The sequence below is a fragment of the Manis pentadactyla genome, chromosome 4 (genome assembly GCF_030020395.1).
Source record: "Manis pentadactyla isolate mManPen7 chromosome 4, mManPen7.hap1, whole genome shotgun sequence".
NCBI classification, from domain to species: Eukaryota; Metazoa; Chordata; class Mammalia; order Pholidota; family Manidae; genus Manis; species Manis pentadactyla.
This window is the reverse complement of record NC_080022.1, coordinates 5617605-5644776: the sequence shown is the minus strand read 5'-3', so window position 1 is coordinate 5644776 and position 27172 is coordinate 5617605. Positions and strand designations below refer to the sequence as shown.

General features: G+C 43.4%; 1 protein-coding gene and 1 long non-coding RNA gene across 9 annotated transcripts in view; one reads left to right on the top strand and one right to left on the bottom strand.

The window, feature by feature from the left end:
• The window catches only part of LOC130683292 (uncharacterized), a 145296-nt gene extending 142452 nt beyond the window's left edge, over positions 1-2844 (bottom strand). For 2 of the 5 annotated variants that reach the window (XR_008996871.1, XR_008996867.1), the window contains exon 1: positions 2242-2844. This is a non-coding gene — a long non-coding RNA (uncharacterized LOC130683292). Of the gene's footprint in view, positions 1-1683; positions 1795-2168 lie in introns of all 5 variants that reach the window. The other 3 variants (XR_008996868.1, XR_008996870.1, XR_008996869.1) reach the window with 3 other exon arrangements.
• A 157-nt stretch (positions 2845-3001) lies between these two features.
• Positions 3002-16428, top strand: ERRFI1 (ERBB receptor feedback inhibitor 1). 4 transcript variants are annotated; one of them, XM_057499679.1, is made up of 5 exons: positions 3003-3157; positions 7194-7347; positions 12509-12702; positions 12815-12891; positions 13791-16428. In XM_057499679.1, the coding sequence occupies exons 3-5, from the start codon at positions 12581-12583 to the stop codon at positions 14972-14974; spliced, it is 1383 nt and encodes a 460-aa protein (XP_057355662.1). In that variant the 5' UTR covers positions 3003-3157; positions 7194-7347; positions 12509-12580; the 3' UTR covers positions 14975-16428. The 4 variants fall into 4 exon arrangements, with proteins under 4 accessions (XP_036781195.2, XP_057355662.1, XP_057355663.1 ...); XM_057499680.1 differs by lacking the exons at positions 3003-3157; positions 7194-7347 and adding an exon at positions 8789-9039 and having other exon boundaries at positions 13791-14098; positions 14182-14324; XM_036925300.2 differs by lacking the exon at positions 7194-7347 and having other exon boundaries at positions 3002-3157.
• Positions 16429-27172: the final 10744 nt, after the last annotated feature.

Sequence of the window (27172 nt, the reverse complement as noted above, 5' to 3'; positions counted from 1 at the left end):
TTATTGCATATATAAACATTTATCTGTGCCTGGATGTTTCCAAAACAAAAAGTGGCGTGACTAAACATCAGAATGACCTTTAAGAAATGCAATTCTTCCATTGTTGTGTATTTTTATTGCACTCTTAACTATAAATTAGTAAAAAAGAAAGGAAGGCGCATAGTTACCTTGATACCATGAACAGAGAAATATAAAGGCTCTAGGACTAAGAGAGTAATGCAGAAAATATCTCCTTTTAAAATAATCCTTTACAAAGTAGAAACACAAAAACATCTATAATCAAGAAGAATAAACACCAAGATGTGTATACTTTTTTGCAGGATTCCAATAATATCACAATATAAATTTGGAAGGGTTTTAAGGGCCCTGTGTGGCATATGTATGCTCACAAGTGACTTGTATATTACCGGAGAGGACAGAAAAGAACAAGATCTTTAGGAAGGCAGTGTCTGTGGTTCTCAGGCTTCCCAGCCAGAACCTCCCCTTGTCCCCACTCCAAGGACAGCTTCTTCTTACACTGAAAGGCCAAGTGCAGAGTGACAGTTTGGGTCAATATGATTTAAGTCTAACATTTTAGATACTATATTTAGGTGTTTTAATATTAAAGAACAATTAGCTAATATAAATTCCTTGGGAAGTGCCCTCAAAGTTAAATGGACTGTGAGAGACATAAAAAAAAAAATTGTCTGACTTTAAATTTCTTATAGGAGACAATTTAAAACAAATTAGGTTCAGTCCAAAAGAATATTTTTTTTCCCTAAACCTTTGGTCTAGGGTTCTAATCTTTTACAGTCAACGAATGATTACTTGATAAACACAATAAGCTAATACAATTTTAAGCTGTTCAGCATTTTCCTTTTACTTTTCCCCCAATATTCTTGACAAATACTACTGACATTAATAGACTATTAGACAAAAGATTTCAGGGTGTAAGTCTTCTCATGCAATCCATCCACAGCTAAGAGCTCCATATTATACGAATATAATTGTAAGCAAATTTCGGTAAGCAATCAGCTATAACTAGGTTTTCCCTCAAAATGAATAAATCAAGATGATTGTTTTCCCAGTTTAAAACAGATCAGAAGAAAAAAAAATTGGACTAATCACGTATTACTCTTGTGATTTTATGATTTTTGATAATTTACCAAAACATTAATATATCATACAGCTCACAACCACATCCACATCGTTGAGTATCCTGTTGATCTTCCTTCTCTAAAGAAGGGGTGTGTCGGATGGTTGCTCTGGTAATTATCACTGCTTAATGAATAGGGGAATGTAAAAAGCATGCCACTAAGGCCAAAGCACAAATTACGACTGTATTGTAGTGACTTGGAACAGTCTAACTAGGTTTCTTTTTGGATGGAACTCGATCTCAGCTAGGCTCTCATTCAGTAAATGCTGTACTGTGAGGTCTGAAAAGATGTTCTCTGGCAAGTTCTCAGGCTGATCCTATTTTTACACTGATAACAGCATATGGGTTAAGCCAGAAACATCAATGAAACCAAAATGGGGTGTGCTGTGGGGGGTGCAGAATATGAATAGAGTTTGTGTGAATCAAAAAGCCTACTTAATTTGGTAAGTCAAGCAGCAATTAGTTGTGATTAAGTTCCATCATTCCTAAAATAATACTAAATGAACAGCAATAAATAAGAAGGTGAGTTAATAGAAAGATGGACTAACTGAATTGTTGGTAAGTAACACGGGCGTGAAAATGATCCCCGAGTCCCTGCAGGTCAGTCGTAGCCCATCAGAAGGGAGGGTAGAGTTCTCTGCTCAACATTTATCTTGCAACTGAAAGAGGGCAAAGGGATACTTCAGAAATTTTTTGCGCTTAAGAACTTGAATTCAAAATTAGGCCTCTGAATTAAATTTAAAAGAATGTAAGTAAGTAATAGGGGAGAAAAGGCAAAAGCCACTTCATGGAGTGCAAAGTTAATAGTTAAACTGATAATGAGGTCGGAATCTCATTCCATATGTTAAACTACCCCAATTAGGTCGTGCTAAATGTGTAACTATTGGGAATTATTGCTGAACGGCAAAAAAGGGGCTCTTGGAGACTAAAGAGGTCAGCGGGAGGTCCCTGGGCTCTCCTCAATAGAGTACCACTCAGGGGATTTGTTCCAGTTAAAACTGGAGGGTTTCTGTCTGTTTGCTTTTTTTCTTACTTTAGTTACTCCTGGTTTGTTATCATGTGTATTATTTATTTTACGGTTAAACTATAAGCCTAGGTTGCATCACCGGCGCCGGAGAGACCTCCTCCCGCGGGCTGGCGGGTGTTCTGTCCTTGGGCATCAGCGGCTGCTCGATGCCAGGGGATGTTGAGGTCGGTGTGGATCCAACAGTAAACAGGAGACCGGGAACTCCTGGGACGCCGGGTGGGGTGGGTGCTCCCTTGGGAAGTCCGCCAGCGCCCTGCACCTGCGACTGCGCTGGTCTCGACGTTCAAACCCGTAGAGAAGAGGGGGCTGGGCTGACGCGCTCAGCTCCCCGCGGATGGTCCTCGGCCCTGGGCCTCTCCGTCCCCCGCTCCCCTCCCACGGGCGGCGGGCGCAGCCCCACTGAGGCCAACCCCGCGGCGGCCGCACCGCTTTCTCCCGGGTCCTCGGCCCGTCCCCGCGGTCGTGGGCTGCACGCACAACCCTCCGCGGGGCTGGGCACGGTGGGAAACTCCGCGCGGGGCGGCACCACCTCTGGTTCGGGCAGGCACTGCTGCCGAGGCCGGGCTGCCCGCAAACTTCCGAGGAAAATCAGTGTTCGGGCTGCCGGGCCCCGCTGCTGCGGCAGGCGTCCAGAGGAGGGGAGGCGCGCCCGCACCGCCCTCAGGAGACAAAGGCGGCGGCCCCGCAGGCCCGCGCGGCGCCGGTGGACCCCACGCGAGCGCCGCGGGCGCCGCGTCGCCCCTTTAAGCGGTTCGCTGCCGGGATTGGCTGCGCGGGGTGGAGGGCGGTAAGAGGCGACGTCACGGTCACGCCCACCCGCTATATAGTAAGGCGGCGGTCGTCTCGCCGCCGGCGGCCGAGTGCGAACCGGGACTGCGACTTGGGTGTGAGCGGCGAGGCGCCTGCGCGGTGTCCGGGCCCCTGAACCGCGGCGCTGAGCCAGCCGGGACGGACATGCGCGGGAGGGCGCCGTGGGGCAGCCGCGGCTCCGCGGGGTAAGGGGCCTGCGGGATTGGGGGAGGGCGCCGCTCCGCGCCCTGCTGCCAGGGGCTCCCTGCGCAGGGCGGGCCCAGGGCCCAAGAGGGTCGCCGCGATGCGGCGTCTCCCGGAACGGAGGGGTGGAGGGAGGGCCCGGCTGCGCCCGCGGGCGGCGGCCTCGGCTCCCCACGGCGGGCTGCGCGCCCCGGGCTACGGTGTGTCCCCCACCCGCCGCGAGCGGGCGCGGTCCGTAGCCGCAGTCCCTCCGCCCGGCGCCTGACCGCGGTCGGTAATTCAGCCGCGCAGCCCGAGCCTTCCGGCTCTGTCCCCCTCCTAGAAACGTGGTTCCCAGCGCCGAACGCCCGAAGTGTTGCTTTAGGAGCAGCCGAGCTGCAGGATGCTGTATTCAAAACGTGAACGCTTCTGGGGTATTTCTCGTGTGTATGTATTTGTGTGCCTATCATAGTCTCGGACAAATTAGATGACTTCCTTAGTATGATTGGTGCTGTATTGGTGCTTGCTAAGTCTTTATTAGGATTTCGTCATTGCCAGAAAGAAACCAGTCTCCTACCTGATAAAAAATATGAATAGATTGTTAGTCATAAACTTAAGTGCAGTCAGAATAGAGACTGTAGCTTTAAAAGAGATGTGTTGGTGACTTCAGGTACACCTGCAACACAGGTAGGGCAGGACTGGTTTCTAGGCAACTGTCAGAGGTGAAGAAAGGTGAGATTAAAATGCCTTTTTTGCCCCTTTTGGAGAACAAGTATTCTGCAAGGTTTTAAGCTTTAAGTCTGTAAGAATGCAATGGGTATGGTTTCTTGTTCGTATGCTGGCTATGATTGGTTATTTTGGTTACCAAAATGTTATCAGGCAAGGTAGTGGCTGACATCTTTTCCAGTTATTAGCAAATTTGAAGAGAAATACAGATAGGTTTTAGCATGGACTTCAGGCACTGTGTTTTCGGCTTTATGTTCCAGTAGATAGTCACTAATAGGTGATAGAAGTCTCAGACTAACAATTTATAACCTAACACATATATTAGACTGTAAACTCCTTAAGGGCAGGAACTCTGCCTTGTACACAGCTTCTATCTTACGCAGCCTTCCACATAGTTGATGGATGATAAATAATTGCATGAAAGCATATTTTATGTTTTAAAGCTCAGCAGGATTGGACCAGTCACTGATTAGGGCTGGAAAGCAAATCTGTGTTTTTATGACTGTTACGAAATGTCTGAATTATTCATATTTTTGACAGGTAAAATTACTGATGTAGTGGATTGTTTTTCCTACTTTAAGTTCACAATAGATACTGGTCACTCTTTCTGTGAGATTTAATTATACTGCAGAATTGAGTTTTTGTGTGAAAATAACTCTTTCATTGTTGCTTCTCAGAAGTGGAACCAGATAATACTTCCTTTCTGCTAATACTAATGGTAGCTCTTAAAAGCAAGTTGCCTAAATTACAGGTACAATCTAACATGCTGAAACTGACCTGAATGTCTGCATACCGTCAGGTTGCTTTAGGAAGGTGAGCAGAGGAGGGAAAGGTGGTGCCAAGGGTAATTCCAGGAATTTGAATGTCATGGGCTCCTTCTACCAGAGAAACAACTCTGCACTTCATCTAAATAAATTTGGATTGGTACCTCATCATCGGGATTCCTTTAGCATCCTTAGGTGCTGGTTTCTGGCTGTGCTTTATAAAAGCTAATGAATAACTCATTAAATAAATAAAAATCCAGCTGTGGTATTCTGGCATTATTTACACAGAATAAACACAAGCTTCATAAAGATAAAGCTGATGAGTTTCAGGTTTCTGAATGTAAATTATTAGCTTAATAGAGAAATTCCTTTGAAGGTATTCTGCAATTTGGAGTCATTATTGATATTTTAATCCAGTGCCCTGTGCCATAAAATTGTGCAGTATTACTAAAAGTCTCATCTTCCAGGCCTCAGTATTTTTTTAAAATATGGAGCTCTGGCTACATGAATTAATCCTTTTCAACTCCAAAGTGCCACGATACAACAGAACATTACAGTTTAACAGAGGAAACAGTGGGAAGGTGAGGGTTAGAAGACATTGTCCAAAAACTTTTATCCAAGACCCCCAGAACATGAGACCCAACTTGGTTATAGATCATTTGTTTTTTAATGCTGTTCCCTCTGTGGGGAAAGCTCTTCTGTCTCTTTCTATGGCTGCCTCTTTTCCTCCTCTAGATTCCAATTTAAAAAGTCACCTTAAAGAGGCCTTCTCCAGCCACCTGTGTAAATATGTTCTCCTGCCTCCCTGTCCCCTTACTGTTCCCTGCTCGCTTCCTGGGGAGTTACCATGGTCTGAAATTGCTCACTTGCATATCGCCTCCCCACCCCCCGCCCCACTACATGAGGCTTCATCAGACAGCAGCTGTGTTTCTCTCACAAGCATAGTCTGTAGTCCAAACAGCATTTGATAACTATTTGTGAGAATAGTTAATCCTCACCCTCTGAGAATTTGTGAGCTAAGTGCTAGGAGTACCTATTTTCATCTCTGTAATTGACCAACGCTAGGGTCTTGAGCTTTTCACCTCACTATCCTTTGCATCTCCCCATTTATAAGCAAGAATTTTAGGATGAGAAATGATGTTGCCTGAAGTGAAGACACGGTAGAAGGGGGAGGCAGTGAAGTGTAGCAGGGAAGGTGCTGGCCTTGCGGGGCACGAGGGCTGTGATGCCTCTGCTGCTGGGAAGGTGGTTGGCCTCACTTCCTCATCTGCAAATGGAGACTAATCCCTGCCTCCTCTCACAGGGATGTTGTGGGATCAAGTGAGACAATGGGTTAGAAAGTGCTTTGTAATGTGTAGAGTGCTTTACCAATACAAGATATTCTGTTGTTAAATTCCAGACTTTATAATAGAGACGGATTACAATACCACCATTGGGATCCTTGCTGCAAGAGTAGTAAAAGACCCACCGGGCCTTTACTTTAAAAAAAATGCTTCTTATGGATTGAGACAGCCATGTGTGATCCCAAATACCACGTTGTACTGGGTATGTGATGGTGGGGCATCGATGTATGGTTAAAGATAGAGGGTTTCAAAAGAAACGTTGGAAGCGCTCGTGCAATATAAAATTGATACCTTGACCCCCCCTTTTAGAGGATACATAGATCAAATCTGCACCTAAAAGCTTTTCTAGGAGAATTTGAGGCAGTTGAAGTAAAACAGGAAATTTCATTGGCTAAGTTACCCAAGAAAAACTATTACCAAGCAGCAAATCCCCAGAAAAATCTGTCTGAGCCACCCTTAAAACCTGAGCATTGCAGTAGGTCAGATCCTACCCTGGCTGAAGACCGAAGAGCAGTGTGGTGTGGCGGCGAGCGCCCCGCTCAGTCTGGGCTCCACCACCTACAAGGTGGGACCTCAGCCAGGCTACTCCCGGTACTGCCCTGTCCTCCTCTCTCAGTGAGGGTAATAATAGTAACCCACCTCTGGGTTGTTGAGGATTAAGTAAATTAATACAATAGAACAATTCTAACAATAGAACAATGCCTGTCAGATAAAGTGTCCTAGGAATTAGTGATTATTATTATTAGGTTATGTTCATTGTAACATACCCATTGGGTGACTTAAAGGCTCATTAAGTAAATTGGAAGTTTTAAAGACTTGCTTCCCATCATTAGACTATATTGCTTGTCACTAAGATTAGAATTCATGTGCCTTTTACAATTAGAAATCCATTACGTACACGTCTGAAAGGAGTAGTATGTTTCCGTCCAGGGGTGTGTGTGTGTGTATCGCTGCTGGCTGTGGTTCTCCGTGGGAAGAGGACCAAGGGCAGAGCGCATCCCTGCTACAGCGCGGCTCCGCTGTCACACTGAAGTTGCGTAGGAGAGTGAGTGAATCAAAAGACTGTTGATGACGATGGCGGATGAACAAACAGGTTTTTTATTAGCTTGCCATTTCTTAAAATCCTTAGTTTGAAAACTTTCGGCATTTTTCAAGAAATCATGTCACCTCGCTTTGATTCTGACAGTCTGAAGACAAATTATTTTCCTTGTTGCCTCTGTTTGTAGCACCTACAAATGGGCCATTGGGTGCTGGGCACTGAGAAGAGGCCATGAGGATGGCACTGCGAGGGGACAAAGTGCCCGTCTGCACCGCATCACACTGCATCTCCGTCGTCACTGAAACCGTCAGGTGTAGCTTGAAGTCTTGCTGGAGCACTTAGTTACGTTATATTACCGTAATATTAAAATATTTTTAAGTCATCTGTGCTTGCACCGTGAAGGTTATTTGTGCTCCCTGTGGCAGCAGGACACCGTGAAGGAAGTTTCCCTAACTTGCCTCCCCCTCCTGCCCTTCCCCCAAATCAGAGCCATTAAAATGAAATCTGAGAAAGGCCATGAATCAGGGCCTTTGATTTGGAAGAGCCTTGTGCTTTCAGTAAGTAAACTCAGGTGAGGCGGCACTGTAACTATCATATTGAACTATAACTAGCACTATTTAACTTATGGTAGATGAATATTAAATCAGGACGTTTTCTCATTAATAGAAGTTAAAATTCTATAAAGCAGCCAACCTGAATGTTCAGTGTGTCAAATAGCTTGGCTCCTAGTGCTTTAGACACTATAATCACAATAAAAATGTGGAGTTTTTTTTTTTCATTTTCCCAAAGGTGATTATTTTAGATATCTTCAAAATGAAGGTGAGCAAGCAGGTGTTGGTGGACTTCCAGAGGCTCTAAAATCATGGAATTTGGTGTGTTCCTAAGTCAGTTTCTTTTTACAAACTGGCTCTAAATACGGTTACCTTGTATCTTCCTGGGTATGGAAATGGTTATGTAGGTAATTGTTAACTCCAGCTGAAAAGACCATTTATCACCCTGAATAAACAGAAATCAGGTTCTAAAACCAGATTGAAAGAAGGAAATTACATCACACTTTTAAATAAGGAAGCGCTGGGCAGAACTGGATGAGCTGTATGACAAAAATGTGCCCCTCCTCCTGGTGCGGATGGCCTCTGAGATTTGTTAATGGGATCTGGTGGCGAGGCAAGCGCTTCTAGGTTACTGTCTGAAGGTAGTCTGGTTAAAAAAGAGTTCCAGAGATACTGTCCTCAAGCTAAAGGCAGGTGATCTCACCTTAATAAAGAACGTGCACTGCGCTTTTTGGGATAGCTTGTTTTGTTTTAAGGGAAGTAACCTGAAATCTAACAGCAAAAAGACAGTAGATGCATTACAGTCCAGAAGGAATAGTGTGTAAGAGAAGGTGAACTTTGTTGTTTTCAGAAATCACTGCCTACATGAAGCAAATGTACAGTAACAGAAACCAATTTTAAGAGAGTTACATTATTAACCATTTAAGCGAAGGGTTTTTACCCAGTCTGCAAACTGTCCACTTTGGATTTTGGAAAGGAAGTTAATGAAAATTCCTTGCCTGCTACATACCCTAAACTTGTCACATTATTACTAGGGGATATCAGTATGTTAAGTTTATCCTTTTCAGATCTTTGCTATTTCCCTTAGCTCTTCATTTATTTACAGTATACATGCATCTTTCATGGAATTATTTTTCAAAAACTGAGATGAATATTTCCTCAATTTCATAATTTTCTCATTTCCTATTAGAAAAGAATGACGCCAGGATCCCTACGGGGGAAAGAAGTCTGTCGTAGATTTCGAGGATGGGAGTGGAACTGGGGCACAACACAAAATGACCAAAACAGAGACGCTGCTCTGGCTTTTCAGCAAGGAGCAGGGTCAGGGAGATGGTGGTATGAGAAATGGCCCTCCTGGAAAGGTGGAGTTCTGAGAGAGACTTGGAGAAAAGAGAAGCAAGAGCTTGAAAAAGGTGGACGGGGGCCTTGTTGTGGAGGCCTTGATGTCGGACGAGGAGCTTTTCTGTTGAGAAGCCCTTGAAGGTTTGTGAGCAGTGGAAGATGTTACTTTGAGCTGCAGCTTGGGCATACTGATCTGCTCCTGGTGTGTAGGATGGGTTGGGTATTTTCAGACCCAAGGCAGACCGGTGCCAGTGAACGGAAGAAAGGAATATTTGAGATAGTGGAGAAGTAGGGCTACGGAACTTGTGATGGAACCTCTGTCTGCTGCAGCTCAGGTTAAAAACAGTGCCTTTAGGAGAAGTGTGATCCTCTTAGGCCCTGAACTGGTTTGGGAAGGGGGTGGGGCATGAAGGACTGGAGCAGTTCGGCTTGTAGAGCCCCAGATGCCAGAGGACCATCCAAGTAGAAAAATAATCACCAGACAATAGGAAACGCAGAGTGGAAGCCGGAGCCGGAGCTGGAGTCCCGATTCAGGGGCCGTCCTCTCCGTAGCGTTGAAGCTACAGAGGTGGCTCAGAACTCCAGGAGGCGGGAGTAAGGAAGGACCATAAAAGGACAGCCTCGGGAAACATGGTTTTAGGGTTTTTTTCTTCTTGAATTAAAAAATCAAGGGATGTTAACAGGAAAAAATTCACATCTGGGATTGATATTTAGCTGCACTTTTAACACTAAAACAACTAAAAGATAAAATTCATGAATTTTAGAAAGTTATACCCAAGGTCATTTCTATCCTGGTCTCTCATGCTGCCTGGATTAACAGTAGCTTTTGTATTTTTGGAATGCCATCTTATAGACAACTGATTTTCCTGTACAGGCACATTTTTTTGCAGCTGTTTTCCTAATGAGTTGTAAAGCAGAGCTAGTTTTAGAGGTACAAGGAAACAAAACTTGAAACACAGCAGCACTGGTTAAATTTCACTTGAGCAGTGTTTTTTTTTTTTTTTTTAGCTGAAGTTGACCACATTGATTTTTCCCAAGGCGTGTATACACTGTGCGCTCCCAGAGCTTTGGGAGAGGCGTGAAAGAATCCCAGGTGGCTTCACACCCTCGGTTTACAATCTGAGGAACACAGTCGAAAAAATCTGCTTCCGAACCTGTGGCAGGTCGCCCTCCAGAGTCTCCAGTTTGAAGTTATTTTCCAAAAGAAGAGAACATGCAATTATGTTGTCCCCCTCACTTCTCCCAGGCAAGCGAGTAGGAAGTTCGCACAGTTTCATAACATGGCCCATTCACAATTACCCATTGAAATTTAGAGGCAGGTCACCTTCTATGAATACACAAAGACACTATTGTGGTCAGAAGTGAGCTGGCTTAGTGAACACAATTCTTTTTATACTAAAAAAATTTTTTTCTTAAGAAAGCTAACAAGTAGGTGATGGAAACAATGAATAAAAAACAACTTTTTCTAGAACTTATAATTTGAAGGGGCCATTGAAATGTAAGTTTAGAATTCCAAGGCAATTTCAGCAGAGGCGATAGTTGCACAATGGGGCTGTTGGGAGCTAAGATTTAGATGGCATTAGGAGGCTGACACACAGTAATTATAGTAGTACTTGCTGGCCTGCAGACAGGTGGGGGCTGGGCCTCTGAGTCCCCCGCAGCATTTTCCTGTAATCTGGGTGAGCGATCTTCAAACGTGTGCTTTCAAACTACTTAAATGCCATATTCTTCTTCCTATCTGGCCTTTCATTTTTATATTACACAGATACTTTCCCTATAGTCTTGCCAGTGCTTGCAGAATACTCAGGAAGGCTGCCATGTACCATGGGCTAAATGTACGGACATAGAGCCTGGCAATGCTTCCTAAAGGTTGGTTTCTAAAATTTTTGTTACAGCTTTACTTGATTCAGGTAAAGTGAAAACACATTTGCTTTGTTTCAATAATCTAAAAACCAATCCTCAAAAAAAAAAAAAACTCCTAATATCTTAGATTTCTTAAAAAAATGGGTTTTTTCCTCTTCAAATCACATATCTGTGAGAGACTGATTAAAGAAAAATGATGCTTGGCTATTTGAGATAATATTTTTAAATCTATTTAAATCCCTGCCTACATCATCAAAACAGCTGACTTAGGAGAGTGAAAAGCTGAGAATCGGTAACTGGCACCCATCTTCCTTCCTTTGTCATTACTGAGACATTACTATCTCCATTTCTTCTCACGTGAAAAAAAAGTGATAAACTTTGCAGAGTATTTTGGATATGTAGCTAAAAGCCCTACACCTTATACACTGTGTAATTCAGTTGGTATTGACAAGGATAATCAGATGGTATTGTGTGATGTTCACTTCCTGAGCACCTGCTGAAGCCCCACTTAGTGCTGATCAAGGATTGGGGCACAGCCCCTCTCCTGAGCTCAGTCTAGCAGGATGTGACAAATTTGTCTGTAAAAAAATAAAGATAGAAAACTGTGTGGCCTCACCCACGCCAACACTTGTTTCACTCATCTTTGTGACATCCCCAGTCCTGGGCACAGCACCCAGCTCTTGGTAGGTGCGCAAATATTTGGCGAGAGAATGAGAAAGCCTTATAAAATGTCTGTACACATCCCAAAGGGGGTCAGTGTTACAGTGAGAGTTGGCAAGTCATATCCTAATATCTAAAAAAAAAAAAACCCACTTGCAAACATAAATGAAGACAGAGCAGAGATCAGTGCTAATAACACCTCTGTAGTGAATAAAAGTAAAATTAAAAAGGCTGTGGGTCAGGGGATTCCAGACATTAACATCCAGGGTGCAGGGGCTTCCAAAAGTTGAACTACTAGATGAAGAAAACTTCTGATTTAGCCTCTGTAATCCTTGCCTTGCAGCCGGGCACTTCTGGGGGAGAATGTGAGGAATTCACCTTTCAGTTTGTCTTTCAAAGGGAGGAAGACGCTGTCCCAGGCCTCCTCTGAAGCTAGTAATCTTGCAGAGCTTGAATATTTACAGGATAATGGAAATTAGTATCTTCATATGTAACTATTTCTTAATTCTTGAACAAGTAATAACTGGAGAATTTGTCTTCCCATGGCTAGCCCTGCAATACAGAATCCAAACAAATTGGATTTATTTATTGCAGGGTAATCAGGTGCCAGCCATAGAATCTCTTGTTTGATAGAAGCACTGAGTTTTAGTGAATATTCTGCAGTATTGAATACAATTTCTGAAATTGCCTTTTTTAGCTTGGGGAAAAGTGTCCCGTACAACCACACACTGGAAGGTCGGTTTAACAGGAGGGCAGAGCAATGTTTGTGTACTTGGGCAAGTGAGTGTGATTTGTGCGACTGTCAGGCTCTGCAGGGGGTGGTCTGCTTTTGCTGGTGATAGACTATTTCTCACTTGGCAGGAAAACATTCCAAATCTTGGATTAGTATTTACCAAAAAAATATTTTTAGTGTCTACACTTATGTACCCTCCCGAGAAGTAAGAATTAGTTAATACAAAACCATCAGAATTAAGTGAATGTCTATAACTAATTTTTTTCTGTTAAGCATCCCCCTCAAATTCTCCAGTACCAGCTATTTGTGGGTATTTCTGAATTGTTTATTCTCATTCCTCCTTATCCCCTCTAGGGAGTGAGAGCTGCTGGTTGGCTACAGATCCCTTAGCCTCACGAGTTTGGAGACATCCCAGAATAAGGCACAATGTCAACAGCCGGAGTTGCTGCTCAGGAGATGAGAGTCCCCTTGAAAACCACGTTTCTGCATGATGGCCAGGCCGTGGGGAATATGAAGGCCTGCTGGGGCAGTCGCCGTGAGTTTGAGAAGTGAGTACAGCACGTGATGCTACTGTAGTTCAGAAATTGGTGATAGTAAAGTGAGATAGAGAACATGATTGCTGCTTGATTGTGATCAAAGATGTCTTTCCTTTCCTTTCAGTAACTTTTTAAATATTGACCCAATAACCATGGCATACAGTCTCAACTCTACCACTCAGGAGCACCTCACATCTATTGGTATGTGTTCTGAAAATCTCAGTGAATTTAGCACTAAAGAGGAAGTTAGCCTGGTGTAAGAGCCTGTCTTCCAGCATTATTTTTTAAATGAGGAAACGACCTCAACTATTTCCAACAACAGTCTGACCCCTAGTGGCAACAGATTCCGCAGATAACCTTGTTCTCAATCGATTATACCTTACTGCCTTTATCCTGAGTCACTCCCTGATTCCTAGCTAGGTCTGTTTGTGGAAGTGTGAGCTTTTCAAATCCAGAACTAAATTCAAATCCCAGCTATGATACAGACTTAACTTCTAGAAACCTTGGACAAGATCTCTCATCTTTCTTGGTAGTATGGATACATGTTTGAAAGTGATAAAGTAGTATAAATGTTAAAAACTTAGGAAAGTGTGAAAAGTATGTGATAATAGTACTTTTAGGGTGAACATTATGTGCCTTAGATTTTTATCAAAAGCTCCTTATCACACTGAGCTGCTTATCCATTCCCTCCCGATATTAGGACAGAGCTAACAGAGGACTTTGTCTTATCTGTCTTATGCCCTGTGTTCCTTGTATTGTCACATCTCTTAAATGGCTAGGCTGGGGTAGAATGGTATTCATGTAAATTATATGCTGCAAATTTTGCACACGTCACACAACCTGCCCTGAGATGTGTGGGTGTGCGCCATGCACATGTCCAGGGGAGATAGAAGAGATAATCTGTTCTTTGAACCAGATCATGTGCGTTAACAATCTTCTGGGGTCTGATTCTGCCTGTGGCGGTTGCATGTTCTCAGGCCGCTGCAGTCAGGCATCTCACCGATAGTTCAGACAGAAGCTGTAGGAGCTCAGGGAGCCGGGCCTGCCTCCTGGGTGAGGAGGGTGCAGCTGCTCTTTTACCGACCTCTGGTTCCTTCTAGGGCGTGCTCCGAAGTCCGTTCTGGTGAATGATGACCTCTTTGCAGAAAGTGGTACCCCTCCAAAGTCCAGCTTGCCCCCTCTTATTATTCCCCCAAGTGAAAACTTGGCACAACATGAAGAGGATCAAGTTGTGTGTGGTTTTAAGAAACTCTCGGTAAATGGTGTTTGTGCTTCTACTCCTCCACTCACACCCATAAAGACCTCCCCTCCCCTCTTCCCCAGCACAGCTGCCTGTGAGCGGGGTTCACGGCCCCTTCCACCACTGCCCATCTCCGAAGACCTCTGCCTGGACGAGACAGACTGTGAGGTAGAATTCCTAACTAGCTCAGATACAGACTTCCTTTTAGAAGACTGTGCACTTTCTGACTTCAAATACGATATTCCTGGCAGGCGAAGCTTCCGAGGGTGCGGACAGATCAACTATGCATATTTTGATACCCCAGCAGTTTCTGCGGCAGACCTCAACCAGGTAACTGACCTAAATGGAGGGGTGCAGAATTCAGACCCTCCTCTGCCTCAGGCCCACCGACGACTGAGAAGGTCCCACTCGGGGCCAGCTGGGTCCTTTAACAAGCCAGCCATAAAGATATCCAGCTACATACACAGAGCTTCTCCAAACTCCGATGAAGACAAACCTGAGGTGCCCCCCAGGGTTCCCATACCTCCCAGGCCCGTGAAGCCAGATTATAGAAGGTGGTCAGCAGAAGTTACTTCTAGCACCTACAGCGATGAAGACAGGCCTCCCAAAGTACCGCCCAGAGAACCTTTATCCCGGAGCAACTCCCGCACACCGAGTCCTAAAAGCCTGCCATCTTACCTCAACGGGGTCATGCCCCCAACCCAGAGCTTTGCCCCAGACCCCAAGTATGTCAGCAGCAAAGCTCTGCAGAGACAGAACAGTGAGGGGTCTGCCAATAAGGTTCCTTGCATTCTGCCCATTATTGAAAACGGGAAGAAGGTTAGTTCAACACATTATTACCTACTACCTGAGAGACCACCATACCTGGACAAATACGAAAAATTCTTTAGGGAAGCAGAGGAAACAAACACCAGCACCCAGATTCAGCCATTACCTGCCGACTGCAGTATAGTTTCAGCCGCAGAAAAGCTGGACTCAAAAACAAAAGTGGATCTGGGCGGCCACGTGAAGCGCAAACATTTATCGTATGTGGTTTCTCCATAGACTTTGGGGTCATGTTCCAGCGGCGGTTCCATGGAGGAAATGGCTTCTGCTTTGCCTGAGCGTCACAGGAAAATGTTTCAGATTATGGAGTAAAATAGTTTAACTCTCTGTCTTAAAGGAAAAGGTTCAGCACAGTCATGAGGTGCTGCGCAGAGGAGCCCTGATTGTGTGTGTGAGAAAAGTCTACTCAAGTCTCTAATTTAAAGATGTGATGGTGGGAGGGATGGATGGGGAAACCTTTATGTACGCATACGTTGTATACCTATATATACTCATGGTATAACCCTAGACTGTAGTTGCAGGTTAACCAATTAGTTACTATCTTAGAGTAATATATATTCAGAATTATAAAAACTCAAGCTGGAGAATGACTCCTGATAGACTGAAAATTGAGCAAATGGAAGAAAATACAGTATTGTTTAGATCAGAATCATAAAAAGGAAATATTTTTGCTTAGTAAGTCTGAAGATTTATGGCTCTAAGGCCAGTTATATTTTGTTTCATTTATTTTTGCGAGCAGTCTTCCATGGAGGGCAGGGTGCACATTCTTACCATGACTCTATCTACCAAGTGTAAAAATGGTCCTGAGACCCAAATGCTTGCAGGTTTCACTTTGTTTTGTTGAGGGGAGTCAGAGCAGTTTCTTCAGCAACCATATTTTCACCTGTACAATGTCCCATCTTGACAAATGAGATGATAATAGAATTAGTTAAGTACTTTTTCCTTACAATTCCTGCTTTGTTCCAGCCACTGAAATGGCCCATTGTAGCATGTGCCTCACAGAAGCAGCAGGACGCGGGAGGCTCATGGGGGAAGCACCCTGTTCGCGGTGCCGAGGAGGCCAGTTTAAGCAGTAGTGAAACAGCTATGTGATTGAGCAATATTGTGTGGGGATGTGTGTTGTGGTTTTCCGTTTGTTTTTTTTAGACTGTATTAATAAACAAATACAACACAAGCTGGCCTTGTGTTGCTGGTTCCTATTCAGTATTTCTTGGGGATTGTTTGCTTTTTAAGTAAAACACTTCTGACCAATAGCACAGTATGTCTTAACTCCAGAGGTCACGTCAGCATCTTCCTGCTCTTCAGACCCTCATGGCCGCTGCTTCAGAGACTCGGTGAGACACGTAGCTTGTGTTCATCTCTTCACATGCGTCAATGTACTTGTCTTGTACAGATAAGCACAGATGAGAAGGTGCTCGCTAACAGAGGAACATTACTACAATGTTCTCTTAACAGTTAAACAGGCTGTTTACAGTTTAAACTGCTGAATGATATTTGAGCTATTTAAAGCTTGTATTTTAGTATGAACTAAATGAAGGTAAAACATGCTTTAGAAAAATGCACTGATTTCTGCATTATATGTACAGTATTGGACAAAGGATTTTATTCATTTTTGTTGCATTATTTTGAATATTGTCTTTTCATTTTAATAAAGTTATAATACTTATTTATGACACTGTTAACCATGTTTCTTGCCTAAACTCTTATGAAATTTTATGTTCTCAAGTAATTTGACAACATTGCCATTTTTAAGCACGAGGGAAGATTTTTTTGCAGTTAAATATACACTTCAAATGTCCTGTCATTCCCTAAAATGACAATTTGAGAAAATTATAAATGTTCTAAAATGCACAGTGACAAGAAACTGTGTATTTGCTTTGACAATTAAGAAAGTGAACTTGAATTAGTGTTGTTAAGTTACCGTCAAGAGAGTTACCTGCGATGGGGACGTCCCACCAAGGGCAGTGTAATGGAAGAAAACCAGCTCTGATGCAGAACTGATGTGACTCGTTTTAAGCTTTAGGACTAGGTCTGGATTCTTCTGGGCTCTTTGGGAGGCTCTGCTTCTTGCTTGAGGTGAGGCCACCAAAGGAAACCCGCCTGCCCTGCCCTCTCCTGGAGGCAGCAGTCTACAGGGACAGACATGCTGATCCAGGCTTCTGAATGCAGGAGGAATGTGGGGTGCTGTGAGGGTGCTGCTTGGGGTCACATGGCCCTGGGCCCTTCCCTCTTCCCTATAGCTGACATGGAGCTGCCCTCCCTCCTACCATTCACCACTCCCCAGGTTCCTGGGTGATGGCAAAGCTCCCTGTGACCTTAATGGAGCCTGTGTGTGTGTGGTGCCCTCCTGAGTCCAGACTGACGGCTCAGAGAGCCATGACCCGGCTGAAGATCTGATTCCACTTCTCGAATTATGGGCAGATTCTTTAAAATCTCTGTAGCCCGGTTTTTTCAGTAAAGGGGAAGGGATAGGGATGATGCCTACGATAGGGGATTGCCTGTGGCAGCTACGTGCAAGCCCCTGTGACCGGTGTGAGCCCATGAGTTGATTTAGGGACTGTCTGGTACTTGCAGTCACCCCCAAGCTGGGTATTATTTCTGGCATTTTACAGGAGAAGAAATGGGCTTTGGGGGCTCATTCAGCAGACATTTGTTGAGTACCAACCACATGCTAGGTCTTGGGCAGGCAGACACAGTCCTGCCCTTGAAAATTTTAAAGCAGCACATAATTACCATGTATGAGAAATGCTGGAAAGGGGCATGCTGTGACTGACCTAGGGGCTCCTGCCTGCCAGGTGATACTTGAAGGGCTGGACTCCAAGCTGGAGGAGGCAGAGCAGACAGTGAGGGAGAGCAGAGGACGTGGGCACGTGTGAGCCCCCGAGGCTGGGAAGCAGCCAGCATGGACATGACGGCTGCACTAAGGTGGGGGGGGAGGGCAGTGACACTGCTCAGAGCAGGGTCTGACTTGTTTTGAAAAGATGACAGTGGCTGGTTTGTGGGCAGCTGACTGGGGCGTACAGGGAAATGACAGAACGGAGCTGTCCCCCAAACTGAGATGAGGGTGAGGGCCATTTGAGACAGGGAGGCCTCAGGTGGGGTGCAGGCCGGGAGCCTATGTCCAGAGCCCCTCTGCGGCCCCCTGGCCCAGGCCTCAGCCTGGGAGTGTCTGACTGCAGCCTCTATCTGCATCTCATATTTTTGCCTCTTCTTTGTACTGTGGTCAAGATTATCTTTAATTAGTTCCATATTTGCTTCCCTCCTACCATCAGTGGTTTTCCTTGCTTTTGCATGAATGTACTTCGCTGTTTTTTTCCTGGCCAGCAGATGTGCCTTGCGGCCGCTAATGCCACTTGACCAAAACCTGTCCAGGGCACTATTTGCCAACTCAGTCTGAACCAGCATACAGCAAACTGAATTTGGATGCATTCTCGTGGTGTGGGTCGGACCCAGTGGGGAAACAGCTATGGGTTATCTACTCCTGAGGCATTGTGAAGTTCTCTCCAAGGCAAGGCCTCCCCAGAACAAAGCACCATCCCAGAGTCAGGAAACCAATGTCAGCTCCACTCAAGCCCTCACATCCCACGTGGAGGATTCCCGTAGCTTCTCCCAGCCTCGATGTCCCATCAGTGTGAGGCCACAGCAGGAAGTGAAGATCATGTTCTGTTGGTCAAGAGGACTCGTTTGAAAGTCCACTCAAAAGCTGAAAAATACTACATTTTAAGTCATCGTAGGCCACAATAATCAAGTATGCTCTGCCTATCTCTTATTAAATTCCACGTGCTATGCAAGTTTGATCTTGTTTCTATGTTGCTTATTTCTAGGTCTCAAGGGATGTCTTAAATATGTTATAAAAAGAACTATCTAAGTGGATGTTTCTTCACTGCTAGGAGCCCTATGTAAAAAAAGAGGCCCATAGATTATTCTAGAACTCATAGTTTAAGAAGAGATAATTACATCTGTCTACTGATTCAAGTATCAAAATAAACACTAAGCTATTCTCTATTTTAGTTCTTAATTTCATCATTTTATAGTTTTAGGGTACATGGAATCTTTTTCTTAAAATAAGCTCCTACCATGGTTATTTCATACATAGTTTTGTCTTTTTTTTTTTAATTTTTACTTTGAAATTATAGACCCACAAGAAGTTTCAAAAATAGTACAGAGAGGTCTCCTGTACCTACCATCCAGATTCCCCCAGTGATAACATCTTAGGTAATTATAGTCCATTCTCAAAACTAGGAAATCGACATTGTCACAATACATACATAGTATTTTATTTAGAAATAGTTACTATCCAAATAGACTTAGGTCCTACTTCTAAAATCTAGAAATTAATGGCATTCTATTAGTGATTTTGTGAAAATCCATAACTTTAAAAATATGTTGCCATGTTAAATACACATTACAGTGTGATATTAATGGTAACTGAGAAGATAAATCCAGTGTATGGTGACTTGGATCTGCCAAAATTTTCTGCAAAACTAATTCACGTTAGCCCCCAACAGAGCTACAACTGCAAACTGAGGATTCATGAATGCTTTTTCCCTTAAAGGCCTTCAGATGCACACATAGCCTTGAGGTTCCACATCTTTGAATCTGAAATGTGTAGCAAACCACGAGGCGAACTGAGTCTCTAAACCAGTACTAAAGCTTTGAGGTATTCTTGTCCTTAAGCAAATTAAGTTTCGTTCAAACTAAAATGTACTCAGAGACTTGTTTTCTATGCAGACTAGATCTTGACAAATGTTCTGGCCCTTTTCCTTTCCACATGCTAATCATACAACTTTTTTAAGAGAAGTTTCCAGTTTTATTTGGGAAAAGTAGAGAGGGGAGAGGAGAGAAGGTTCTAAAGTCCAAACTTGGTTAGCCTCACCTTGTGTCCCTTGCACTAAGTGAAATAATATGATTTAGGCATTACTAAAGCAATCTGAGGGTGTGAATTTTCATGCTTGCTTTTCTCTTGAATGTATTGAATTTCAAGATATTTCTGTCTAAGCCTCTGGGAATCTTAACTAGATAGAGCATGTTTAAACAAGCTCACCTCTGCTTTCATGTTACCTGCCCAGAATTCAGAGTGGCAAACACTTGGCCTGTATGACTTTCTGTGCCTGAGGAAACCCTTCACATGAGAGCAGCCTGGTAGACCATTTGTCCCTCCATGTCCACCGCCACCTGGCAGCACATGAGGTTGGGGTACCAGACGGTGGGGGGACAGTGGGAAGGGCTTTTCTGAGTACTCCTTTTCAGCTGCCCAGAGAGCTGCCGGCAGGCTGTAGGGCTCAAGTGTGCCTCTCCAGTGCCCTCACCCTGTGGTTCCAAAACACTACCAGGGGCCCAAGCAAGTTCACTGGAACAGCACCCATTCCCACACATAAACCTCTCTTTCCTGTACTAAGTAAACGGCTGGAGACGGGGAAATAAGTTGTAAGGAGGAACCAGTCCTTGGAAATGTGTCTCATCAGTCAACTTTTTGCCCCTGTGGAGAAAGGCAGCACCTTCATTTCTTGGTAACTTCGGATCCATGTCAAATAAACATTGTGATCACATGCTTCGCGCGTATTTCTTCATTTCACAGTCACAAGGGCCTAGCCCAGCGCCTCCCCGGGTACCGAATGACTTGTACACTCCTTGTGTGAGGCCGAGCAAGTCTGTCTTGCTGCCGAAGCCATGAGCAGCCTCGGGCACAGCGCACAGGAAGCTTTATTTGGCATGTGCCAAATTCTTGGCTGCATTGCTGTTCTTGCATGCTCTAGTGTCCTTGTCACTATTACTGTTTAGTAATCGATCAAAATTCTTGGCTGAGCATAAGCCGGGTATGGTTGCCGCGGTTCGGGCGGCCCGGGCGCCCGGCCCAGCTGCTCCAGGCTGCAGAGGGAACTCGTGCACCCACGGCAGCCCGGACACATGATAAGACTTGTCTGCGCAGCATCCCGGCCCGGGAGCCTCTAATTACACGTCTAGGGCTTGCAGGAGCCCAGGTGGCCCGGCTCACGTGACCCCAGAGCTGTGAAGAGAGCGCGCTGGGTTCTCACTGCCCGCGTAGCCGGGTGGGGAGCAGCTGGCCCGTGCGTCATTTCAATTCAAATTATAATAACCACGTTCCAAAGACAACAAGAGTCCATCTAACCAGGCAGTCCTTTCTTCTCAAAGTGCTGCCACAATTTTATCTTCCCATCAACGTTCCAGGCCCTTACCTTTCTGGTTGTCCCATCTCAACTTTCCATCTGCCCCTAACTTAGAACTGCAGAAAACCAGTTGGCACTGCAGCAAAGATAGTGTGCAGAAAAACTGCCTTTTGGGTCCCTGTGCTGCCATGTTTCTCCCCACACAGTGTAGCTTTGGTCTCCAAGGGCTCTAGTGCAATGGAACCTGGGCTGATTGTACTTGCTGGCTGACCTCCTTACCTGTAAAACAGCCACCAGTTACCAGAGACTTGCTGTTTGCCAAGCACTGTGCTGGGTACCTGATCATCAAGATCAGCCTTAGAAACAAAAGACCTGGTCAAAAGAAAAGATACTTGTACAGACCCAAGCAAGAAAGTCACTGTCACTGGGACCAACACTGCGACTGGCACATGCCAATCAGTGGCTTGTGGAAGAGAGCTGGGCTGGGGGAGTGTGTAACACAACAGTTGTTGATTCTCATTAATCAGCTGTGTAGGAGGAATTTGAGGACAGCAGCCAGAAATCTGTTCTTGTTTTTTGTTTTTGAAGCTACTTTTTTTTACCTTCTCAGCTTAGTGGATGCTGAATCAGTTCAATTGTTCCTTCTGCACAAACTTTAACAATAATAAAGAGACTGCCATTTGTCATCTGGAGATTGATAAGGATCTCATAAAGAAATTGATTTACCAAACTGAAATGCTCATTTAAATGTTTTCCTCTAAAAGCTGATCAGTCTGTAACAACTTCCCATAGTTTTTTTCTTACATCATATTCCTAAGGATCCTTTGTGTCCAGTAATTACAAAAAGAGATGATTCTGAATACAGTCTTCTCTCAACAGCCTTGGTAGAGGCAAGGAGAGGTATTACCATCTACCCAGCACCCAGCATGCGTTACAAATCTGTCCTTGCTTAATCCCCACCCAAATGCCCATTTCCATCTGTACAAACTCATATTATTCTTTCTGAATCATACATAAAAGCCACGCCCTGAGTTGCACATAAAACTCCCATTATTCCTTATACATCAGTGTGTACTGACAGAAGTTGAGGCTGACATGGAAGTCCATTTATATTTTTCTGGAATTACCATTTCACTTCTCCATAACTGGTTTTAGATGGGAATTTCACTGAAAGGTTTTCTTCCAAAATCCGGTAACCTAATTTTGAGGATGTTTTCAACTCATTTTCTGGTTACAAATCTTGATGTTCGCAGGTCTTTGTCCTTTAACTCTTCACCTCGAGCAAGACAAGCTGCACTACATTGTTTAGAGTGCTACAGGCCTATTTTATAAAGCCCATAGCTAGGAATGTACTGTAACAGCTAGGGAGAGCCCATCCATAGCTTACTGCATGTGGGCCTCCTGCCTCCCTGCTAAACATCTCCTGAAGTTTCCTGAAATTAAGAATAAACCAATGAGTTAAAAAAAAATGTCTATTGGCATACCAGACTGGTTCAGAAATTCATGAAAGATACAGAGCAGACAGGTGTGGTTTGACAGAAAAATAGGATCAAAGGAAAAAAAGGCTAACGTGTTCATTCATAGGAGATGGCTTCTGTGCAATCAGTTCCAAGAGTTCTAAGAAAACTCTACCATTAATGGAAATGGAACAGGAAGAGGCCTGGGGCAGTAGCAAGGGTGATTACCTGGGGAACCACTTTCAGGGCATCAGTCATCCAGTCTCCCTCTGGCACCCCCCACCCCTTGTGCTAAGCTGTGTTAGTGAGTGTGTGCCTACAGGTGAGAGCACTGGTGTCAGAGAGACACAGCAAAGCTCCAGGCAGCAAGAAATCTCTAGGTGAGGCAGAAAGCCCCTCCCAGTGGACAGCAGCCTTCTTGAGTGCTGCTCTGCCCAGAAGCATGGCTCTTCCCCTTCCAAGCTCACGTGATCAGAACCTGGATCCACAATGGGGATTTTCAAACACAAATATGAGTGTAAAATTAAAAATCACCCAACATTTGAGGAAAGCTAATATAAAGAAAAGCACAAAACTCAAAAAACAGAGACCAGCACCCCGTGAACATTTCACAAAGCAAACAGATGTTAAAATGATCCTCACAGATTAGACAGAACATCACCTCCAGGGCCAAAACAGATGTTATGAAAAAAGCCAAGGGACAGAAAATGTGAAGAAAAGTTAAGAGGCATTCAGAATCTGAGAAGATAGAAACAGAGAGTGGCATAAAAGAAATAATTAAAACATAATAGAAGAAAATTTACCAGGTCTGTAGATACAGGTCCTCATGTGGAAAGGCCCCCAATGCCAAATAATGTACTTGAAAATAAGACACACCCAGACTCATTTCCCCAAACTGTAGAATACCAAGAATTTAAAAAGAAAAAAAAAAAAACCTTCCAGTGGGAAAAGCAAGCTGGAAGTTAGCATCAATGAAGTAAGAATTATGAGCCCCGGCAACACAGGATGCTAGCAGAAAATGGAGCAATGGCATCAAGGTTCTAAAAAAAAATGACTTAGCACCCAGAGTCCTATGCTCAGTCAAGTTAGCTTTCAAGTGAAAGGTTAGAGTAAGATATTTTGGGCATACAAACCTCAGAGAGTCTGTACCTCTAAGATGTGCTCTCTGAAAGAAGTTCTCAAGGATTGCAACATGGCAAGGCAGAAAGAATCTAAGGGGGGGGATGTGTTATCCAACGGGCAGGCAATGGTGAGCAGAGAAACCATTACAACTTACGGTGAAGTTTAAATAATTTTTTTTATGTATCACTTAAAAATTAGTAATAGAGAACTAAGAGGCCATATTAATTCAAAGAGTAGGAGAATGAGGAGGGAAATGAAAACATACCAGGTTTTTGACTCTAGGGAGGACAGGCTGGAATTGATTAATTCTGAAAATTACTGAATAGTATTAACTATACAATGAAATTTAGAGGGAAAGTTCCACTTCAGGTAGTAACATATAAATTTGTATCAGATTAACCATCCTACCTATGACAATTATAAACTCGGGACAGAATATAAAAAACACCTATGTGAAGATACTAGAGAGCAACCAGTGTCCCAGAAGGAAGGGAAAGAAACCAGAGCAGGTCTGTAAGTACACAGCTTCCCCCTGAAAGTGTCCTTAATCTTCTCACAAATATTGCTCAAAAGTCTTATAGGTCTGAAAAGACAGAAATTGGATTTCAGGGCTGCCAGAGCAGCTGCGAATTGAGTTAAATAAGGGCAGACCCTGGAAAGGAGGAAGTCCCAAAACCTGTGTACAAATACCTCTACAATCCTGAGCTGAATCCTGAACTGTGCATGTGCAGGGCATGCCCTCAAAGGGCCTGGTGGAGAGTAACAGCTAGAAGGCCAAAGGACCGAGCAGAGACTTCAGCAGCTGCCAGGCTGCAGACCCAGAGAGGAATTCAAGTCCAGCCAAGTTTGAAGTGCTCTATAAACCCACCCTAACAAAGCCTAGAACCAAGCCACCAGAGGATCAAGGTTATCTACCAGTAATTTAACTGCCTTCTAGAACAGAATTCATCACTTTTCAGAGGCAGACGACAGAAACCACTGTACTACATCGTATCATCCACAGTTCAGTATGTGATCAAAATTTACAAGACATGCAGAGCAGCAGCAGAATGTACCCTGTGATCAAGAGGAAAATATCGTCAAGAGAAGCAGACACACAGATAACCCAGATGTTGGAATTAGCAAAGGCTCTAAGGTAATTATTATAAATATGTTAAGGGTTTTACAGGAAAAGATAGATATAGAATGGGTGAAGTTACAGGGAATTTTTAGAAGTGATATAGAAACTCTATAAAGGAACCCAGTAGAAATCTTAGACCTGAGAAATACTATATCTGAAAAAAATTTTGTTTTATGGGTTGACAGTAGATTGTATACTGCAAAACTAAGGATCATAATATGAACATAAGTAAATAGGGAAATACTCAAACTACAGTGCACAGAAAGAAAAAAGATAAAAAATTGCCTCAATTGGCAAAATGTTGGTAAGTGTTGATTCTTAGTGATGAGTATGTGAGCGTTCAGTATTAAAAGTGGACTAAAATTTTGCCATGTCTAAAATTTTCCATAGTAAATAGTTTAAAAAGGCAAAATAAATAAACGCTGCCTTGTCAGAGAGGACTTCTCTGACCACCTGTCTAACCTTGGTACCCAAGTTCCCCTCTATGATCCAGTTTACTTCCTTCATTAAACTTTTCACAAACTAAAAAAAAAAAAAAAAATTGCCTCAATTGGATCTACTACTTCTAAGCCAATTTAAAAAAAAGAAAATGAAATTTAGAAGAAAAAGATCCAACAAATGGTAAGAAAAAAGGGGGAAAGGCAATATTTTAAAAAATGATAAAAAGCAGACAAAATAAGGTGAATAACAAAATCTGTATGTTATTCACAGAAGACACACACAAAAAGAATGTTATATATTGGTTAGGACTACTTTTGGGTACAAATAACAGAAACACCAGCTGACAGTGGCTATTTTATTTTTCTTACAGATACCTGGAAGTATGCGACTGCTGGTGTTGGCTCATCAGTGTAGGGATGATGTCTTAGCATTTCTCTTGGTCTTTATTTCATGGTCACAGAAAGGTTGCCAAGGCTACAGGCATGACATCCACAATGAAGGCCAGAAGGGGAAAGAAGCAACACTAGTCATATTTCTTCCTTATTCAGGAAAATAAAAGTCCTTCCCAGAGCTCAACAGACTTGTGCTTGTGTTTCATTACTTGAAACTATTGTCACCTGACGATAGAGGATGGTCATCCCCAGCCTATATAGTAAATGTATATAAGAACAAAGGGAATTAGAAATGAGTATTCAGTAGCCAGTGAAATAGTGTCTCCCACAGACTCAAAGAAAAGGGGATGGAAAACATACCCTAGGCAAAGGCTGACCAAATACTACTGATAAGAACCACACCATTGCAGAGCAGTGAGAAATTACCTGTAGTTCGGTACTAAATATGACCAACAGGACTCAGCACACATTTTCAATTCCTGCAATGGAAAGGCTGGATAGTAAAAACCTAATTTCTGTGGCTCTTTTCCAGCTAGGTTCTACATGTGTATTAGGTCCTGCCAAGTACACAGACCAGAGTTGGATTTGCAGGAGAGAACTGAGGCAAACGATTTTTGCTAGCAACCAGGGTCATGGAGATGAGTGTAAAAGACAGCTGTGGCCAGACTCAGCATTTCAGGGTTTTATCAGCAGTTCTGTGGGTCAAAACTGGTTGTTATCATAACAGCTTCAGTAGCAGTAGTGACCTCTTTATGTCACAGGTCTAAGGACCTCAATCAAAACTATGGTGATGTGGACCACAGTTCGAAGGAGGCCTTCTGATCACCATGCCTCCAGGTTTTCCAGTGATTTTATAAGCACTTAATTTCCTATATTAAACCCCTTTCTGTTTAAAATAGGCTGAGTGATTTCTACTTCCTGCACCTAATTTTGAAACTGATACCAAACACAAACACACACACACACACGCATTCATGCACACAGAGGTTATGGAATGATAGGGCCCTCAGGTGACTTTCAGAAGCAAATGTAAACCTTCTCCTGAAGAACTCACCTTCAGCCCAAACCTCAAGAATTCCTGCAGAATGAAAAATAAAACAAAGGAAAATGAAACACTTCTCAAGCAAAAGCCCTAAAATAAAGAAAAAAAGCACCATAAATAAGAACAGCAGGACCCACAGACAGCAAAAACAGAACTGCAAAGACTTCAGATCTTAGAATTCTCAGACACAGAACATAAAATCTGTGTGCTTGGTATGTTTAAATAAATAAACATATGTCAAGAACAAATAGATTTGAAAAGAACAAATTAAAACATTTAAAAATAAATTTTATATGCAATCATTAAAATTAATAATTCAATGGATGCACCAGTTAATGGTCTGGACACAACTGAAGAATCAATGAAGTAGATGATTCTGAAGAAATGACACAGAATGCAGTATCAACAGATGAAGGGACGGAAAATGTGAAAGAGCAGTTAGAAGATATGAAAGACAGAATGAAGGAGATCAGTTATATTAACTGGAAGGAGAGACAAAGGAAATGACGAAGAAGCAATGTTTGAAAAGATAATGGATAAGAATTTTCCAGAATTGTTCAAATAGGCTCAAATCCAGAAATCCCAATAAATCCCAATAGATTAAAAGGAAGGGAGGGAGAAAGGAGGAGGAAAACAGATCCACAAATTGGGTTTGCAGGGAAACTGCAAAGCATCAAAGGCAAGCAGTTCTAGAAGCAATAAACAAAACACCTAC

Coding starts and splice junctions, on each gene's coding strand:
- ERRFI1 (XM_036925300.2), top strand. CDS start 12,581: ATGTCAACAGCCGGAGTTGCTGCTCAGGAGATGAGAGTCCCCTTGAAA. Junction 12,703..12,814: donor AGTCGCCGTGAGTTTGAGAA/GTGAGTACAGCA, acceptor CTTTCCTTTCAG/TAACTTTTTAAATATTGACC. Junction 12,892..13,790: donor GGAGCACCTCACATCTATTG/GTATGTGTTCTG, acceptor GGTTCCTTCTAG/GGCGTGCTCCGAAGTCCGTT.